The sequence below is a fragment of the Anopheles moucheti genome, chromosome 3, assembly GCF_943734755.1.
Source record: "Anopheles moucheti chromosome 3, idAnoMoucSN_F20_07, whole genome shotgun sequence".
NCBI classification, from domain to species: domain Eukaryota; kingdom Metazoa; phylum Arthropoda; class Insecta; order Diptera; family Culicidae; genus Anopheles; species Anopheles moucheti.
The window spans coordinates 29,201,896-29,221,474 of NC_069141.1; the positions used below are offsets into that span (position 1 = coordinate 29,201,896).

General features: G+C 44.3%; 3 protein-coding genes across 4 annotated transcripts; 2 read left to right on the top strand and 1 right to left on the bottom strand.

The window, feature by feature from the left end:
- Positions 1-1,015: 1,015 nt before the first annotated feature.
- On the top strand, positions 1,016-2,653 carry LOC128303991 (uncharacterized). Its single transcript, XM_053041102.1, has 2 exons — positions 1,016-1,437; positions 1,505-2,653. Exons 1-2 carry the CDS (start codon positions 1,088-1,090, stop codon positions 2,277-2,279), a joined length of 1,125 nt encoding a protein of 374 aa, XP_052897062.1. The 5' UTR covers positions 1,016-1,087; the 3' UTR covers positions 2,280-2,653.
- Positions 2,654-2,773: 120 nt separating this feature from the next.
- LOC128303986 (mediator of RNA polymerase II transcription subunit 17) lies at positions 2,774-4,941 on the bottom strand. The gene is made up of 3 exons (XM_053041096.1): positions 4,853-4,941; positions 2,986-4,753; positions 2,774-2,926 (listed from the first exon to the last, which is right to left on the bottom strand). The coding sequence occupies exons 1-3, from the start codon at positions 4,939-4,941 to the stop codon at positions 2,846-2,848; spliced, it is 1,938 nt and encodes a 645-aa protein (XP_052897056.1). The 3' UTR covers positions 2,774-2,845.
- A 3,079-nt stretch (positions 4,942-8,020) lies between these two features.
- LOC128301248 (RNA-binding protein Rsf1) lies at positions 8,021-14,842 on the top strand. Of its 2 annotated transcripts, XM_053037629.1 has the most exons (3): positions 8,021-8,533; positions 11,951-12,348; positions 12,507-14,842. In XM_053037629.1, exon 3 carries the CDS (start codon positions 12,581-12,583, stop codon positions 13,259-13,261), a length of 681 nt encoding a protein of 226 aa, XP_052893589.1. In that variant the 5' UTR covers positions 8,021-8,533; positions 11,951-12,348; positions 12,507-12,580; the 3' UTR covers positions 13,262-14,842. The 2 variants fall into 2 exon arrangements, with proteins under 2 accessions (XP_052893589.1, XP_052893588.1); XM_053037628.1 differs by having other exon boundaries at positions 11,951-14,842.
- Positions 14,843-19,579: the final 4,737 nt, after the last annotated feature.

A 19,579-nucleotide genomic window follows, 5' to 3' on the forward strand; every position in this document is an offset into this window, starting at 1 on the left:
TTAATTTGTAGCTTCCGGATTGCGTTTTATTTTGCTTTCGGAGAAATGATTTGGCTCCTTTTTGCTGTTGGGCGGGGGTTTTCACTATTTTTCCTTTGCCGTCTCTCACACTCTCACAGCTCCCGTTCATCATATTTCGCGCCCGGGAAATCGGATCGGCAACGAACGGAACGCTTATTGATTTGTTTTTAATTTGTGCCGCGCCGGAAGTTATCGGTCATGGGAAAAGTTTTATGAATCATTAAGCGAAGCTAAGCAACAGCAGGAGCAAGAAAGAGCAAAACGACACACCGCGTACCGCGAACGATGGTTTTCGTTTGCTGGTGAGCTTATCTTATCGTTTCCATTTAATGGTAAAATGGTTTCTCGTTAGCAACGCCATTCCTACAGTACGCTGTATTTGCGTCAGTGGAGATGAATTTAGCTACTGTTTTTCGTCTTGTGTTGCGCTTTTTGTTTTCTGAGAAAAAAGGCCATTTATAAATTTAATTTACGATCGGTCGAACTGATTTAATTGCATAATCATGAGTGCATTCGCTTTCATGTACAGTTTCAAATCTTTTTTGAGTTATATTTTTCCATAGGAATTTTCCTCCGCTACTGATTTGGTCTATTCATACAGGGAGCGCTTTCAATTTTTACTCGCGTGCTTCAACGTTAGCAGTTTAAATTTCAACGGTACATTCAAAATAAATAGTAAGGTGGATTTTTCACCGGGAATACATCGTAAGCAGAACTCATGAAACTTCATGGAGTTTGTATGGATAAATAGCATTTCCAAATGAAGAACTAATTTTCTTACATTGAGAAACAGTTTATTCGACTTTTGGTTTTTGCTTTTTACCGAAAGAAGCTCTAATTTATATAAAAATAATATTGAAATCTTTCCGTAGATGCTCGCGTGGCTTCCCACTGTTGAAATTGACACTGTTGACAACATCATGCTTGACGCATCAACATCTTCTGCTACCGCAGTTGTTTATGTTTCGCTTGCATTTCCTAAAATCAGCTGCTAGGGATTTAATTCCCTTTATTCTTGCATAAAATACGCTCATATAAACGATAAACTGCATGAAACAACCCGGAAATGTTGGAAGAAGTACAGTATATTCAGCTGCCGCCGAAAACCTACCGGACGATATCCAAGCGGCACTTTGTGAAATTGAATGTGGCGGACTTTGTGAATGAAATCAAAAAGCGACCCGTACTGTACAACACGCAGCACCGGGATTACAAGCGGATATGCTTGCGGAACCGGTACTGGGAGGAGGTTGCGCTTGCGATGAACTTGTCCATCCAGGAGTGCAAGAAACGGTGGCGCAGCATGCGCGATGCCTTTCTCAAGACCGTCCGCAACAAGAACGAGATCGAGCGACAATCGTGGATACATTACCGGTTGCTGGAGTTCATGCTTCCGTATGTTGTATTCCGGACCGAGTCAGTATATTGATGAGTGGGAAACAGCGATAGCAATTATACTAATCATGTGAAAGTTTCGTTACAGGGATTCTGACACGGTAACCAATTACGCTCCGTGTAAAGACGACGAAGAGGAGAACAATTTCGTTGAGTTTGATACTGACGAAGAAATGTACGACGGACCCGTTACCGTGTCATATGTGACACAGGATGGTAAACAGGTGTTCCAGGTACTCCACACCCCCATTCGAGACGACAACTTACCGGAGACATTGCGTCATGAAGAGACGGAAGAAGAAATTGAGGATTGTAACGAGGAACAGCTGCACCTTGAACCGTTCACATACGGTTCAACGTCGGGCGGGGAATACTTACTAGCGTCCACCACGGATGACGAGAGTGAACAGGAGGCTATACTTTACGAAGAGCAACACACCACGACTCAGTTAATACACGAAGAAAAGCCTATAGAAGCCGTCAATAATTACCCTACCGGCTGGGCCGAAGAGCAAGTGGACGATACGAAACAAATCGAACCCGAACCAGAAATAGAAGCCCCTGAAGTTGCCGCAAAACGACTGAGAATAGAATCTACGCAAATACCACCAAGCGCACCTTCGAGACCTGCGACACCTTCTGTCCCACCCTCTATATCGGCACCAAATCCACCACCACAGGAAGAACATAAAGAATCAGACGCACGGTTGGGCATTACCGATCCGGACGAACGGTTTCTTCTCTCCTGCGCTCCAATTCTTCGAAGACTCCCGAATAAGAAAAATGTATTGGCAAGGCTTAAGATACAGCAGATGCTGTTCGAACTGGAGTATGATGAGAAGTATAGCTACGAAGGGACGTGATGTAATGAAACGGTTAAATTATACTACTAAGTTCATTCCTCGTCATTTAGGGCCGGGTCTATGAAAATGTTGCGGAAACATTAGCTGTCAAATTGTATGAATTAAATGACACATTTACGCTGTGTTTGCGAGCGGAACAATTCGATTTGTTTCACGTCCAAATGTCGAAACATTTGTTAACGCCATGGCATTGTATAACTTCACTTGGCAATGCTTGTATATGACATACAAATTTTCCATTCACGATATTCATATACTATCTCAGTCTGTTGCCACCGTACAAATGTTGCTGCAACATTTCCATAGACCCGATCATGCTGTCTCAAGAACACAACAATACAACACTGTATAACTGTAAACCTTCTAATTAATATGTAGAGTATTTCAATCTAATCTTTGAGTTTAAATAAATAATTGAAAACTTCGCAGGAAGTTAGGGATACTTATTCTTAATTGATGTATTATTTTGCTTTGCTTTTAAATATAAGATGACGCACGACGAATAGAGTAGACGCTCGATGAAAGAATAGTCAATGATGGGTTTAATATTGGTGCTGTAAGATCTTTTACGACTGGCTGGTGAGGCTCGCCATCAAGAATTCCATTTTGTTGTGGAAATTTTTACCTTCCATCTTATCAAACCGAACCTAAAAGAGAAAGATGTTTTCAAAAACAGGGTATGCAACAAAAGATGGCACATACGCACCTCCTTAAAGTGACCGCCCAAATGTTCCCAGTGACGCCCTTGCACTAGCGAACCGGGGAAAAAGTCTTTCGCCGGACTCTGTGCAATGTACACTTTTACATCGATCTGGGAATCGCAGCGCACCTGTACCGCAATCAACCGATCACTATTCGGTGAGGCTAGCACACACGAGCTCGCATTGCCGAGAGGTTCCACCGAACCGATGCCGAGATGGCTACTGCTCGAAAGAATCTGCCAAGCCATACATTTCGCCAAGTTCTGCAGACAAACGATCTGATGCTGGCTAATCTGGCAAAGGATGAGATCGCGCAGCTCCTGCGGTTCGTACGACATGTGCATGATGCGACCATCGCGACAGATACACTTGAGCGACCGTTCCTTCACGTGTATCACTAGCGAGGTGCGCAGATTGGCATCGTACCCGTGTGACGTGATATTAATCTTTACGCACGACATGGTCGGACTGTTCATTGCGTTCCAGTGTGAGGTGATCATTGGATCCTTTACGTCTCGGGCCACCGTGTCGAGTACGTACTGCGTTCGACGGCGTGTAAAAATGTGCTGCGCTTGGGCAATGATTTGTTCGAGCAGTGTTTGCGATTTGGTCATCTCGAGCAGCTCATGCCGGTCGTACGCGGACGGACCGGCCAACATACGCTTCTTGCTCGGTCCCAACGGTCCACTGGCCGGATGCGGGAATGGATGATGTGTGTTCTTGTGGTGAAACTCTCGCAACAGCTGGTGCAAACTATGCTCAAGCACGTGATCGTGATCTTTGATCGGTTCCGAGCTGTTGTTCGAATCGGAAGACGTTGAATGACATAAGCTAATGATGAGCTGGATGCCCGGCAACAGGGTCGCCCGGATCTGGTTGCCTACTACGACGTGCGGAATCGGTGCCTGCAGTTGGACCGCTTCCCGTGCGAGCTGATTGAACAGCTCTTTGCAGAACAGCACGTTCTGGGCGTACTCCAGCGTCTGTTGCCACGCACCGGCCTGTGGAACCAGTTGTGTCGATCCCATCATGTTTACCGTGGCGGTACAAAGATCTTCCTGATCTTTCTGCGTGATCACCTTTATAAACGCAACGCCCTGCAGTTCGGTAGGGACATTTACACGCAGCGCAGAATTTATCTTCGGACAGGCCACCGTCCCGGCGGCACCAGAACCCGACGGACTGGCTGGTGGTGAGCCGGTCTCTTCATCTTCCGCCTTTGTCACCTCGAACATTCCCGGGTGCATAAACTTTGAACCGGCTGTTCGGTAGCTCAGATCCCCGATGATCGTATTGGACACCTTCTTCAATCTCCAGTTGCGCCGCAGTCTTAGCAACTCGATGTGAAAATCGGTCGAATTGGTTCGATTTACACCCTGATCGCTTTGGACGGCTTTCAGTCGCTCGACACCGCTCTGTAGAATGTTTGCCGCACTGGCAAGCGCTTTCTTACGGGCATATACAAGCACCATCTGTTTCACTTCCGGCGGTTCCTGTGGGATCGGATCTAACACCATGTAGCGTTTTTCCTTCGCAATGTTCAATACATCGGACAGGACGCACACCTCTGTGAGGGCTTCCTTCAGCTTGTTGCGCACCGAGTCCCAAGGCCAAAGGCTCGACTGGAACTGTTCCTTCGGATCTTTCGATTCCTCTTCCTTCTTTTCATCCTCCTTTTTGATAGACTGCTGCAGCAGATCGATATCGCTGGAAGTTTTACTGAAGTCGATCTTTGTTGCACATTTGGCCAAATGTTCTGAGAGCGTCGGTGGCCTAACACAGAGTGATGGAAACCAAAACGAACATAATGGAGCATTTAGAAGAACAGAAAACAACAGACTCCCGCAGGCCGGAGATACACGGTATACTTACAGCTGATATATTTCAGTTCCGTCGTACGCAATCTCTTGAATTTGATTTTCTATCGGTGCTTCCACACTTATATTCGCCGAGAGAGACATTTTCGTACCCGAATGCGATTTTTTTAGATGTAAATAGGTAAAATTTTCCAGAAACCGTATTCGTACACAAAAAATGCAAGCCTTTTTGTTATTCGTTTTGACAGGCCATGTACGATCTCTACACACAGCGCGCTTGACAGTTCTAACGTCTGACGAGTGACCGTTCAAACGTCTGAAGAGAAAAATCCCAGGTTCGTTTTACAACAAGCAAAACCCTTGTATTACAAACGAAGAAAATGAGAAAAATGCAATTTATGTTACGAAAATTCACTTTATTCAAACATTCGAGAACTCGGGAAAATACGCACCTAATCTTAAACGCTGCAAATTAAAGTTGGAGATTACAGGGTTTGGCAATAGATAGGATACGGCGTGCCCAACTAATGGAATCGCGCAAACGAATAAGATAAAGCGTACCATTGATAGGGAAACGCGAAACAGTTTATGGTATCGCGTGAAATAAATAGGGATTCGCGTGCACAATTTAGTGAATGCCAAATCGGCCGACCGGTATTGGAGCTGGGTATATATAACCCCGGCTGAAGAGTTGAAATTTAAAAACAAACATTTCAAATTAATGTTGCATGAAATATCGAATTTTGGAGGTAAAAAAGGGATCTAAAATATTTTTTGATAACATTGGAGCATAAAATAATTGATTTTCACCGACAAGCAACAACATTTAATAACATATACAACTAAAGCATTCAAAAATTTGAAATGGATCTTTCAAACATCGTATGTATACACAGGATTTCAAAACACGGGCATATGCTGTCGTTAGGTATAATTCACGGGTACTAAAAATATTTAATATTGGTCTAGCAAGCGAAGCGTCTAAAGTTAATCCAAGTGTGCAAAACAAGTACTTGTGTCCTGCGTTAAATTTTCTATTTAACACAAATCGTGCATTCATTTTTGGTATCGGTTAACATACTTGTAAAGGTACGTATTTGCGTACAGCGACTAAAAGATGCGAAATTTTAAAACGCTTTTGCATTATTGTGTGTTTGAGGCGCTAGGGTACAACATGTATCATTTCCAACTCGCTTAATTGTTGTGACTAGCAAACTGCAAGCGGATAAAGTAAGTTAAAATACAGCTACGGACCGCAACAACCGAACTCTAACTTACATCGTTCTATTTACATCCTCACAGACATGAGCTCCAATCAAAGCTCTGAGCAAGTGCAAAATGCAGGCAGAACGGTTCAAACGCCCCGTCGACGAAAAACCACGAGCAACGAAGAAAGAAATCGGCGTGTGGTATCGGCGTATGAGAACGGAGCAACGCATGCACATATTAGCCAAATGCTTAGTTAGTAAACTGACGACTCTTTTAAAGAGACGAAATGTGTTGATTTTATACTTTAGGCTTGTAGTAACATCAGCTTATTCGACTTTAAACTTTTCTTTTAAAGAGTCGTCAGTTTACTAACTAAATTATTTACACAATAAATCTAGCATCTTACTACCTAAACAATTATCTAAAACTTAATCTAAAATTTCTTCTCCTCTCAAACACCGGGACATGTATTGTCACATGTTCGAGATGTAGCCATCGCAATCTTGTGCGCTTATTAGGTTGGAGCCATTCCTGATCGCTTCCATCAATTGTTCCTCATTTTCAGGACTTTTTCGTCTCATAAAGTTTTTCCATTGACTGAAAAGATTTTCGATAGGGTTAAGAAAAGGTGAGTAGGGTGGTAAATATAGAGCTTTGTCTTCATCGTTTCCGATGGCGGTTCTTACGGTAGTTGTTTTAAGGAAAGCCACGTTATCCATCACAAGATAGGTTCTGTGGATACCTTTCGAACGCAGTGTGTGCTTTAGTTCTTCAATGAACTGTACGAAAAGCTCTCTATTCACGGACCGCGTATATGTGGTGTAATGCAGCACGCCGTAACGATTCATGGCACATATGATGGATATGTTCCGAGTTCTTAGCTGTGAGACGGTGATGGTGGCCGCCGCTCCTCTTGCTGATCGTCCTTTAAGCGTGTGCATGCTGACGTTGAACCCCACTTCGTCCAGGTAGATTAGGCCATTGTCCGGAATTTCCCGAGCTATTTCGTAAAACTGCGTAGCATATAATTTGCGATCTTCTATTGTTGGCAGAGTGTTGCGCCGTTCTGGGATCAGCTTAATCATCTTCAAGGAGTAATTGAAACCTTTTATTTCCCTCGCGATGGTAGTAGTGGAAACTTGTATCCCGTGTTCTTCCAATACTTTTTCGGCGAGCGTTTTCATCGTCACCGTACAATCGTCGTCGATCCAACTCCGAACATCGCTTATAGCTTGCTGCGACAATATTTTCTGCCTGTTACCACCACGTTTCTTGGCTTCGATCTGCCATGTTGTTTGGTACTTTTTGATGATCCCATAAACGGTCTGCAGTTTGATGTTTAGCATTTGGCTAATATGTAATAGTATTTAGTATTTGGCTAATAACGCAGGACACAAGTACTTGTTTTGCACACTTGGATTAACCTTAGACGCTTCGCTTGCTAGACCAATATTAAATATTTTCAGTACCCGTGAATTATACCTAACGACAGCATATGCCCGTGTTTTGAAATCCTGTGTATACATACGATGTTTGAAAGATCCATTTCAAATTTTTGAATGCTTTAGTTGTATATGTTATTAAATGTTGTTGCTTGTCGGTGAAAATCAATTATTTTATGCTCCAATGTTATCAAAAAATATTTTACATCCCTTTTTTTACCTCCAAAATTCGATATTTCATGCAACATTAATTTGAAATGTTTGTTTTTAAATTTCAACTCTTCAGCCGGGGTTATATATACCCAGCTCCAATACCGGTCGGCCGATTTGGCATTCACTAAATTGTGCACGCGATTCCCTATTTATTTCACGCGATACCATAAACTGTTTCGCGTTTCCCTATCAATGGTACGCTTTATCTTATTCGTTTGCGCGATTCCATAAGTTGGGCATCCTATCTACGCCGTATCCTATCTATTGCCAAACCCTGCAATGTTGGCATTGACAGCTTCGGCGCGTTGTGTAGAGTTGAGCCGAAATTTGACAGTGTGCATTTACTTGCCATACGAAAGCCAAAGGAAGCAGACGCTGCTCGATAGTGCTCCGTAAAATTTAAGTGAAAAAGTGCATTGAAACCACAGGAAACTGTGTGTAAAACATACAGTGAACTAAATTAATACCACCCCAAATCATCAAACACCATCTGCCTACAGCCCAGTGCGGTAAAAATCGGACCTGAAAAAGTGCATCCTCACCACCGAAAAACCATCGCCATCTTTTATTTGCTCCCTCGGTGTGGTGCGCATTATCGATTTTTCACCGATATTTGGCTGCAGCTGCCACCCAGCATCCGTTCAGCGCGATATCCACACGTAACCCGCCTACAAGAGTGGGGCTTTTGTGTTTCGAGTATAATACCGGAAGTTACAACGAAATCCCACACCGCCCGGGATTATCCGTCACACCCTTCGGCCGCAATCGACGACATCGAAAATTACGACCCCGCTACCGTACCACCACACGCGCGCCATTCAAGCCGTACCGTGCCCTGCGCCCACGACGTTAATCGCCCACCCACGACGACGGTAACCATTTCCACCACCAAAAACAAGCAAAATCTAGTTTTTCTCTACGTTCGAAACGCCCGACCAACAACACCTGAACTTTTCCCTCTGTATGATTTTGTTTCCTCAAAAACGAAAAAAACACCCGGCCTGTGTTCCTCGATTAAGCCAATCATCGTAAAGCAGGAAAATGCAAAATCTCCTTCCATCCCAATACAACCCTCTGCTCACATCCCCTCACTGCGCTTGCTGTAGCGATAATGATTTGAGATACAAGTTACAACAATAATCATACATTTGTTGGCAAGAAAAAACTTCCTTTCGGGGAATTTTTTTCTCCACCCAGAAACGAATTTTGCGGTAAATTTTGTGCAGCATTCTTGCTTGCCCGTATGGCAAAAAAAACTCCCAACAAACCGGGTGTTCTTAAAATAAAGTGTTCTTTCGCGACCCCCCTCCTTTTGCGCGATTCCCGGTCACATGTAATATACATAAGGGCAGCAGCGCAAAAGGGGTGAGGCTGGGTAATTTCGTTCATATCTATTTTTTAACCTTTTATGCGTTATGCAGCGCATTCGAAGAAATCGTGTGCAGATGTGTGTGTCTGTCCGTGTGGGCGCGCAAGCGCAACTCGCGGTTCACCAAACTGTCCGAGAAACGGACAAATGAAATAATTTTCCGACTTGCTTTTTCGTATTTATTTGTTGTTCCTTTCCGTTAAATTACTTTTTCTGTTCTGTTATTGTTAATTCGCGCGTGCGGCACTTGGTCACGCGTACGCGTGAATTGTTTCAAACCGTTAAACCCAATTCGTTTCTGTGTTTGCTTCCGTGTGATTAGGGTAAGGAACCCAATTATGGCTTTAATGTGTCGCCAATAGAAAGACTTTGCTTTGAACTTAACACAGAGCTTTAAGAGGAATCTTAGGATTATATTATTGGAATAGAAAATAAGTAAAGTTACACATGTGAACTTTGTTTAGTTTCAAATTTAAGTCCATTAATGTAATAATTGGATCACTTAGCTGTTCGCCGTTCAAAGGGGCGCACAATCTTTTTCAAACCTCTTCACTGCTTACTGCGATATGGCAAAAGAAATCTATTTTCGAACAGCGGCAGTCTCAGCATGCTGCGGGGCGCGGTTTTTCGTCACAGATGATTAACTACCGAGTGTGTATGATGAAGTTTGTTTCGTGCAAAGGTGCACGGTTTAGTTAAATTTTCGTAACGCAACATGCTGCCTTCTAAGTAATTGGTATCTCTCGATGGACCACGTACCACAGCTACAACAGCAATGCCGGTACTAATCGTGTTTGGAGCGGTATTCTTCAACGTTCTTCAGATCTTCGAACGATTGCCTTTATATTCATATCTCAGACCATTTTTCTTCAGTGATACGCACATATCAACTGCAAGCGAAATTTGATGTGAATGCTTCTATTTCTTACCATCAACGGTTGCTGCTCGCTTGAAATGTCTTCGAATGTACACCACCTGTAGGGTTAGCAAAACCAAACGAAGGCCCCGTTTTCAACGAAACTATCCAAAGCACAGCTGGCTTTCCTTCGGCTATTGGTTTTTCCTTGCGGCTATGCTTCTTCCGTGTCGATACGCTTCTTCACTGCTTACTCCCCCTAAAGAAATGGGACACAAAATGGACCGAACGCCCCCAAAAGCAAATCGACCAGATGCAAGCGAAGAGAACCATCCACTGCTGCTGCTACAGGTTGATTGTGTAGCCCTCAAACAAACTCCTATCGATCATGTCCCATATATAACGCGTGTGTGGCCGTGTTCGTAGGGATGATAGAATATTTCAGTTCGTCGCATCTTAACTTTTGTTTCGTTTCTGTTATCGTTTCATCGAGTTTTGTTTGCGTGTTTACGTTCCGACTGCAACGACGACTTTGAAGACGACCACGCCACCTTCCCACCCAGCAAACACGTGACTGAATCCTAACGCCGACTCAACAATGCATGGTGTTGGAAGAAAGCGCTTGTGTGCACCTAGAAACGTACATCTGTTCCCCGTAGAAAGCAACACACACACACGAAAATCGCGCCTAAAAACCCGGCAAATTTCATCATCCATCAGCGCAGAATTCGAAATCACCGTTTCTCTGTGTGCGCAATACCTATATCCATCCTTACTTATATCTGCATCAACTGCAAATTCTGAGCGCGCGCGTGTTGCCTCTTCAAAAAGCAATCTTTATTAATCAACCTCCGGTTCTGTCAGGTTCCTGCTGTTGTTCTTATCTCGCTCGGAATACACACAGACACACACATACGTACACACAAATACAAACGTGTGTCCTTAACATGTTCTGTTGAGAATCGCCGCACTATTCTATGTAGCCCTCTGCAACTTGATCGCGATCGGCATCTTTCTGTATCAAAATAACGAATCTTCGAAAACGAGAACCGAGAAGATGCTACAACAACAGGAGCAGCAGCAATTAATAACGCCAAGCGCGCTCTATCTGACTCTCTCTCTCTCTCTACTTCCACGCATATTCTTCAGTTATGTTCGACGTATTGGTTTTTCTTCGCAAACTCCACGCACTTGTAAACCATCCCCTAATCAGCGATCGTTAGGACGAAGTAGTTGCGCGTGTAATATTTTGTAGAGCGTTGTAAGGAGTGCAGGCTGGGAGGCTACATCTTCCTCAAGATTTATGAAGATCACTTACTGATTGCATCATACTCGACTACTTTACAGTATTTATGTACCATGTGAGGGCCCATTAGCTTATTTTCTATAGAACACAGATCAGATAAGTTAAACAATTCGTGTTTGCATGTTTATAGGGAACGCTCTTATACTACCAACAGCTGTAAACTGCTGCTTGCGCACGATCTTCCGTTTTTGTTTGGGTAGTGCAGCGTTTTGTTTACATTTCTGAACTATAAATTCGAGAATAATATTGTTTTTATTTGCCTAAATCTCTACTGCATGCTTTATAATAGAACCTTTACATAGAGGCCAAATCTCCTGCATTTTCGATAAAAACTGATCCAAAAGAAATGGCAAAATCTCTTTTATAATTTCCTCCTACCTTAGAAATGCCTTACACACTCCTGTCAGACCTTAAAATCTCCCAATTATTTTATTTATTTTAATATGATCAAAGTACAAAATGGCGATCATCATTACTTGCCCGCTTTCTGACCGGCGCAATAGGTACATAACGATACGAAATGGAAGTGCGAACAAATGTTATCCGCTTTCTCTTCATATCATCGTTGAAAACATTGCTTTTGAACCTACAAAATCTGAAGCCCAATTAAAAACAAAACACGCAACGATCGCAACACTTTTATCTCACCCAACAAACAAAACAAACAAACAAAAAAAAAACCCCATCAATCCCTACTTAGCCATTGTCTTACAAGTAATCTATTTCGCTACGAACCACTATTCTGATCAATTTCACAGTCAAACACGTCGATGAACTACTGCTACTGCGCTACTACCTCTACTACTACTTCCTACCACACATAATCGACGAAAGAGAGAGAGGGAGAAAGAGAAAAAGGGGTTTGTGTGTGTGTGTGAGTTTGCATCGACGCAAATCGGCCGTGTGACTTCAGCGCCCGTGTGGTGTGGCTACCTACTACTGGCCTCCCTGCGTACCACGGCGATCTTCTTCTGCGACAACGGCTTCCGGCAACATCTAGTTGGCCGGCGAACAAACGACCTGCGTGTTACAGAGAGAGAAAGATAGAGAGCGTTTTTCGGCAGCGTCGCCTACTACACTAGCAACAGCACTTCGCATCACGCATCACGCATCGATTGTCAGCGCGCGCATCATCCTTCGTGGCGAACCTCGTGCCGTAAGCAAAATAGCGAACTTAATTTAGTGGGCCACCTATATAACGTATTGTTTTGTGTGTGTGTGTGTGAGCGTGTGGGGAGACACAACTAGGGGAGTGTAGGGGTGGGGATTTGTCTAAACAACAAAACCAACCACTGTTTGATTTGATTTGAACAGCCCCGCGTCGTCGTCACAGCGCCAGCAAGCGACAAACCTTTCCGCGACACACAACACATCGGCAAAAAAACAGAATGAGCGATCAGAAGGGCACACGCGTCTACGTCGGCAACCTGACCGACAAAGTGAAGAAGGAGGATCTCGAGGGCGAATTCACCAAGTACGGTAAATTGAACTCTGTCTGGGTAGCTTTCAATCCACCAGGTTTCGCGTTCATTGAGTTCGAAAACAAGGAAGAGGCGGAAACGGCCTGCGACAATCTGAACGGCCAGGACATCCTCGGCTCGAAGCTGCGCGTCGAAATTTCCAAAGGCCGCCGGAATCCGCGCGGCGCATCCCGCGGGTTCCGTGGGCCGCCGGGCCGTAACGGGGGCAGCGGTGGTGGCAGTATCGGTGGCAGCGGTGGTGGTGGCAGCTTCCGGAATGGGTCACGCGGCGGTTTCCGGGACGGCGGTGGGTCGAGCTATCGAAGCGGCAGCAGCGGCGGTGGCGGTGGTGGCAGCTTCCGCGGTGGAAGCCGCAGTTCCGGCCGGTTTGATGGTGGCTACGGTAGCAGCGGTGGCGGTGGTGGTGGTGGCCGCTCGAGCGGTGGCTACAGCCGGGATGGTGGCCGCGACGGTGGCTACGGTAGCAGTGGCGGAAGCTTCGGTGGCGGTGGTGGTTATGGCGGTGGGCGCAGCAGTGGTGGCGGCGGCGGCGGTGGTGGTGGACGCTTCCGTTCACGGTCTCCGGTTGGTGGTCGTGGTCGGTATTAAAGATCCGAGCGGCACCGTACGCGTTGATGGACCGCGGGGCAAGCGCACAGAGATTCCCCCAACACACCCCCATACTGCTGGCGTGCATTCCCATCGCTCAAAGAGAGTTGGTTAATAATTTGTGTTTGATTCGGTTCAATTTTCTCGTGGAAAACTCTTGAACGGAGAAGAGTCGAACGTGATGAATACAACAAATGGCCAATGATGGAACTAAAGAACAATTTCAACTAGCATTTAAGCCATCGATTAAAGAAAACAAACAAACACATGTATATTGTATGACCACCCAGACACACACCCCCCCCCCCCCCCCCAATAGCAAGCCATCAGCGTTCCCGTGCTTCGGTATCGTTTAAGTCTTTCGTTTTGCGTAGAAGAAAGGATCCATACACGGGTCGGTTTTTGTGGTTGGACAAAGAATTGCGAGCGGAGAATTCTAACACAACGCTATGCACGAAAGATACTTACAGTACAGTACATCGTTTAATTATGTTCATCACAACGTTTCTAAGTTCATTTAACTTAAGTTCCTTTTGTTTTTAATTATCATATATTTTACGAACTCGAACTAAATGTCGTGTGTTCGAAAGCACACCACCATTACCGCTAACGGTTGACAGTATAATAGCCCACTTTACGTCTCGAAAAATGGAAATCTGTATTTAGAACTTAACAATTCGTTTTTTTTGTTTGATTTCACCCGGTTATGTGAAACCGGAAAGCGAAGCTAGTGTTTAAGGACATTCATTTGTAAACCATTTGTCACAAGCGCCACAACAAACAATAATAATCCAGTAATCCACCCGTCAGACGCATCCATCCTTCCATGAGCGGAAAGTACAATTTGTATCAGTTTGTAAACCATCACTTCTAATAAGAACTATAAATGAAATTATTGTACCACTTCACCGAACTTAAATGATCCCCGTGTCCCATTTGTGATGTCCGGCGACACAATATAATATTGCGTCGTTGTCGTCGTTTCCTGAAGAATTCCCGGAATGTACTTTGACGCACTACTGATACAATCCCTTTTCAAGAGCAATACAACGAGAGGTGAGAAAGATGCGATTTGAATGTATAAGCTACAGTTTTGTGTACGTGTTTTAATGTATAAAGCTAAAGAAGCAAGACCACAAGCTTACATTTGCTAAGTCATGCTACTCTAGAACACTTACTCCTCACGCCGTAACATCATTATGGCTCGAAGGTTGCAAAAGTAAATAAGTAAAGCAATAGCAAAATGGGAGACCAAGAGGCCGTGTTTCTATCATCAATTTTTAGGTTAGAATATTTATGTTTTGTGAATATAGTTTTGGTCCCAGCTTTGATGTGCTCTCGAAGAGTCTTTTTTCTGGTTGGATCTCAGTAAAGCAAGAAAACTCTACGTGTGCATATGTGTGGTTAACATTGGAAAAGTCCTTTCTCCACACACACGTTCGTACAAAACAAAAGAGATACCTATGGTGTGTATGTAGTGCTTATACCACTTACACTAGTTATGGACAAAGATTATCCTCCCGTACTTTAGGTGCACCACCCAATTTCTTCCCGAGTAAAATGAAACACAAAAAATGAGAAAAAAATTAAATAAAAATATGATATTAGAAATAGAAACAAAATGTGTTATTGATTTTACTTTAGAAAAAATACAACTTTTACGTAAAACGAAAGAAAAACAGGTATTTCCACATAAATGCTTCCGAAAGGGTAGATTTAAAATAGGGTTTGACACCCCTGCAGTACATCCAGGGTTCTATTTTTCCAACCCAGTTTCGTTTCGCTTGACCTCATTTGAACCTTCCTGTTTTTTGGACGGTCACCATCGCCTTCACACACCTGTGGTAAACGAAAGGACATCCTATTTATGTAAAACTCTCGTCGGGCGCTTTTACGCGTCCGTTTTGGGGTTTACCTTCGTCTGTTTATTTGAACGCGTGTGCGCACGGCGCGAACCACAACATAATAAAGGTGGTGCATTCATTAATGACCGACACAGGACGGGGTCGTCGTTTTGTTTATAGACGCACACACACATATACATCCACAGGCACATATTTCCGGTGAAGACACATTACGGAGTTTTGGAAGACGATTGGAGAAAAATTAAAAGGAGCCTACTTTGCGGTAAGTACAGCGAGGTATGGTAAGTTGGTGAGAATTTAGATGGTTTGTTTGCACATCTTTTGTACCACACTGTAGCAGTAGTAGGTCGAGTGCAGCGGCACACGATGACGTGATCCAATGCTTGCTTGGGATGCGGTTTTCATCCCCCAACGCTCAGACAGATCCACATCATGTTGACTCTCACTCTCTCTCATTGTCTTTTGTTTCTCAGAGTTCTCTCTCTCTGCGTTTTCTCATTCCACTCCCCCAATGGACGACGGTTACACAAAAGGGGGCTTCTTTTAAGCCCCCTTCAGAAAGGTAAGGGTGGAAAAACAAAGCCCTCCATCCTGCTTGGTTCGGCAGGAGAGCGCGAGAGTTCAGCGCCTATTATGCTCAGCGCCGTGTTTTGCGGGTCCGTGTGCAGCACGTAGCATAGCGTAACGTCATTTCGGTTACTTCAGTGACGCGGTGCGTACGTACCTGACGGTTTCCTAGTTGTTCCTCTCTGCGACGAAACTGGCCGTGCTTTTGTGAGTGTGTGTCATTCAAGACGCAACGCCACCTTCCCCCTTCGACGGTTTCGGTTCTGTTTGTTTCGTCCCGCGTTGGTCTGGGTGGCTTCTTTCCGACGGTTAACAACGACCGCACCCACAACGTGCCGTTTCGAATGTGGCACCATCAACCGTCAACGGTTACTACGTGATGTAAAAAGGATGTGGTCGACGTTTAGTGGAAATTGAAAGGAAAAAGTATCCAGCAAAACAACGTTTGTGTAGAGTTCCATAAGTCAAAAGTGTAAGTGTACAACGAAATACAAAAAAACGAACCCATCACCATGTTCCATAGATCCTCCATCTTTAATCGATTCCACACAACCATCTAGCAAGCGAAGGGTGAAAAGAGGGTGGGTGAATGGGGAAAGCATCATCAACCCCCGGTGCCGGGCGATCTACAGGGGGATGAGTGTCGGTTCGTTGGGGAAATGGGTGGGAAAGGTGAATACTTTTCTTTATTGTGTTGTTCCATCCCGATACCTGTGCACGTGTGTGTGTGTTAGTGTTTTTGCGGTCAGTTACGAAGGTGGTTCTCTTACCTTTGCTCTCCCCCTGACTAGCGTCCCCTTGCCCTCGTGTAGAGCGAGACGGTGCCAGAACAGGTTTTCTCGATGATGTCGGAATGTTATGTGTGTACAGTGTGGCGATCAACCCCGTGGTCCAACGTGTTTTGGATCCCCTTTTACACGATTCGAACGAGTCTGTGTGTGTGTGTGTGTGTTTGTTCGCGTTTGTTTGTGCAAGATGAAGTGAAGGATAAAACGCAAAGCAGAAGAAATCTGGAAAAGAACGCCAAAGTGACGCCGTCAGTGATCCAAACATAATAGTTAGGCTTTTTCTACGATAAAGTTCAGTGTGATAAAGCTTTTTGAGATGTTGTTTTGTTTACGCTAGTTAAAGGTTACTAAGGGTTGTTTTTGCTTCGGTAGGGTTCGTCGCCTGGTGTGTAAATCTGTGACGGATAGTAAATTGCAGGCCGACCCGTGGCCCGTGGTCGTTTAGCAAAGCCACCATTGCATGACCGCCAAAACCGAAACAAAGCCCTTTTTAGGCATGTATACAACCATGAGCAATTTTACAATCCCTTCTAACTGCAAACTCGCGTCGTTTGCGAGTGATTTAAACGACACCATTCGCATCGCTGTATGCACGAGAGTGAGAACGAATGGGTGGAGTGCAAGCGCAATATTATTGCCGAGATTTCACACAGCTTCTTTGTGAGCGCTACAATGTCCCGCCGTGATGGGCCGACCATAAGTACTGACCTTGGTGGCGCCAATCTTGGATCGATTGTCGGTGTGAGTCATGCCACCCCATGACATATGCGCTGTGGTTGAGCATCACAGCACGCTCAGCAGTGGTGGTGGTGGTAGTTATGGAAAGGGAGTGACGGTTACTATGGGGATTTAACGTATCTAGGTCGTTGCGCATTTAATGTCCACCGTGTAGACGAAAAAAGAAAATCAATGGCGACGTGATTATCTGCCACGAGCGTTAACTGATGGTTCCTACAGCTGATTTAAGGACATGTGTCCTTTCAGGCTAGTCAAGATGATGTTGCGTAACTGAAAATGAAGTAGTGTATTGAAAGATTTTGAGAGTAGTTTGCTTAAAGATATCCTAGTATCGGATAATTGTTTATTTTTGTTAATTTATATGTTTTATATATTTTAAAAATAATATAAAAAACATCATAAAAACATGATTTTTTGCTGAAAACGTAGAGATAAATGATAGACAGATGATAGATTTGAGGAATTTCAAAATATCTCTAAATATCTCTCCATCTTGTTCTTGAAAGATGTTTCTATAAACTCTATCACATATAAAGCCAGAGTTATTCTAATTTTCTGTGAACTCCGATAGTTTGATCATTCGAATCAATTTGCTCTCACACAACAAACATATTTCCATTTGCTCAGAAAGCATAAAAGTAGATTCCTCGTCCAAAAACCCCCCCAGTCGAGTTTGTATTTATTTTTGTTCGGATACCATCAACCAATACCGCCGGCTTTCCCTTTTCTTCGCAGCATTTCCCCTCCACATTTTCGCGGTGTACCTTTTCACTTAGTGGAGAGGCAAAAACAAAAGCCCTCCCCTCAGCCATGGTACTCCACCCGTGCGAGTTTCGCGGCAGGCAGCCGCGTTTTGTTTCGTGTGCGGAAATGCTGGTTATTGTTTCGGTATTTTCCCGTTGTTTGCCACCAAAACCCCAACCGAGGGGCGGCTTGGATGGGAGGGTAGTTTTTCACCCCTAGAGAAGGAAATCTGTTTTGTACTGGTAGTGACCGGTACCGGCCCCCAGACTGTGGTAGAATTGTTTGCAACAGTTCTTCGTAAATATTGAAATGTTATGAAAGCCGTTGCAGCCGTTGCACCGTTACTGTCCTTCAGCTTTTCTATGGTTATTTTGCTTTATACAAAACAAAGTGATCGTCAAACGTACGCGTATGGAAGGTTTTGTAAATTGTTTACCCCTATTTTTTTTTTGCTGTAAGTATATAATGAACCGATAATTATATTTGAGGATCGCACACACACGGAGCTTTATCCGCCCGAAGCTCATGCGAATTCCATCTAACGCTGCCAGCCGGGACAAATATCTACCGATCTATCCCCCGACTCTGCTAACGGCATAATGACGAAGGCAATTTAAAACAAGTTTGCAGCGGATCGCAGGCTTGCTGCTAATTGCGTATGCAGAGTGGCAGGAGAACAGCGCGTCCTGTTTCGCGTCCGTGCGCAAGTCATTCTCTGGTCAAACGTCTCGAAACACCCTACGCTAGAATGCAACAGAACGTAAGCGGAACGTTGGGAAGGGGAAGTGATCCTCACCGAAGGGATGAGGGCTTGAAAACACGTTTCTAGAACATCCTGTCTCTCTTGGGCAAACAAGTTTGTGGCCTTCGTACACAAGCCTCTCTCTTTCTCCCTCTTGCATCCCACCTTTTATCGAGACGTTTCTTTCTCGCCCCTTTTACCTCGTCGAAGCGTCTTAAGAAAGCTTCAACGGATTCTTTGTGTGCTTCCCTAGTAGTTCCCTGTCGACAGACGAACGATCTTTACAACAAAAAGAGGGGAAAATACATAAATTTAAATGTTTAAAAACCCCATCCAAAAATCCGTTGCGCTGTTCGGCAAAGTTTTGTGGAGAGAAAACGATCGATTAGCGTATTTTTGCCAACTCGATCGGAGCGTTTTCTTGAAAAACCGGAGATGCCTTGAATTTCTCGAAACGTAAACAAGCTCAATGTTTGTTGTATACATATAATAACGCTTATTGGAGATGCCAGCCGAAGTTAGCGGAGGAATCGGTTTGAAACAATTACCCGTGCGAACAAGCAGCAAATTTACCTTTCCAATATATGTATTCCCCCAACGAAGGAACGTCGTGAGACATTTCCGTTGTAGTTCAATTCGACATTCGAGACATACGGCAACGCCGTCATCGACACGAGGTCATTGGTGTCAGTTTTAAATTCCATCGTGTCGATCGTCATGGACACGACGCGCTGCATGCGGGGTTGATTCATCCCCTGTTGGGAATACGAGCGAACGAATGAACGATACTATTACGGAGGAGCGTTGGACATGGAAAAGGCTGGACGATAATTACTCATACCGGGTGGCAAAGGTGACTGGGCGACTGATGCCT

Bases quoted from the DNA above. Each gene is read 5' to 3' on its own strand.
- LOC128301248 (XM_053037628.1), top strand. From the start codon at position 12,581: ATGAGCGATCAGAAGGGCACACGCGTCTACGTCGGCAACCTGACCGAC.
- LOC128303991 (XM_053041102.1), top strand. From the start codon at position 1,088: ATGTTGGAAGAAGTACAGTATATTCAGCTGCCGCCGAAAACCTACCGG. The intron at 1,438-1,504 runs GTCAGTATATTG...GTTTCGTTACAG, and splicing joins TATGTTGTATTCCGGACCGA to GGATTCTGACACGGTAACCA.
- LOC128303986 (XM_053041096.1), bottom strand. From the start codon at position 4,941: ATGTCTCTCTCGGCGAATATAAGTGTGGAAGCACCGATAGAAAATCAA. The intron at 4,754-4,852 runs GTAAGTATACCG...ACTCTGTGTTAG, and splicing joins GGAACTGAAATATATCAGCT to GCCACCGACGCTCTCAGAAC. The intron at 2,927-2,985 runs GTGCGTATGTGC...TTTCTCTTTTAG, and splicing joins TGGGCGGTCACTTTAAGGAG to GTTCGGTTTGATAAGATGGA.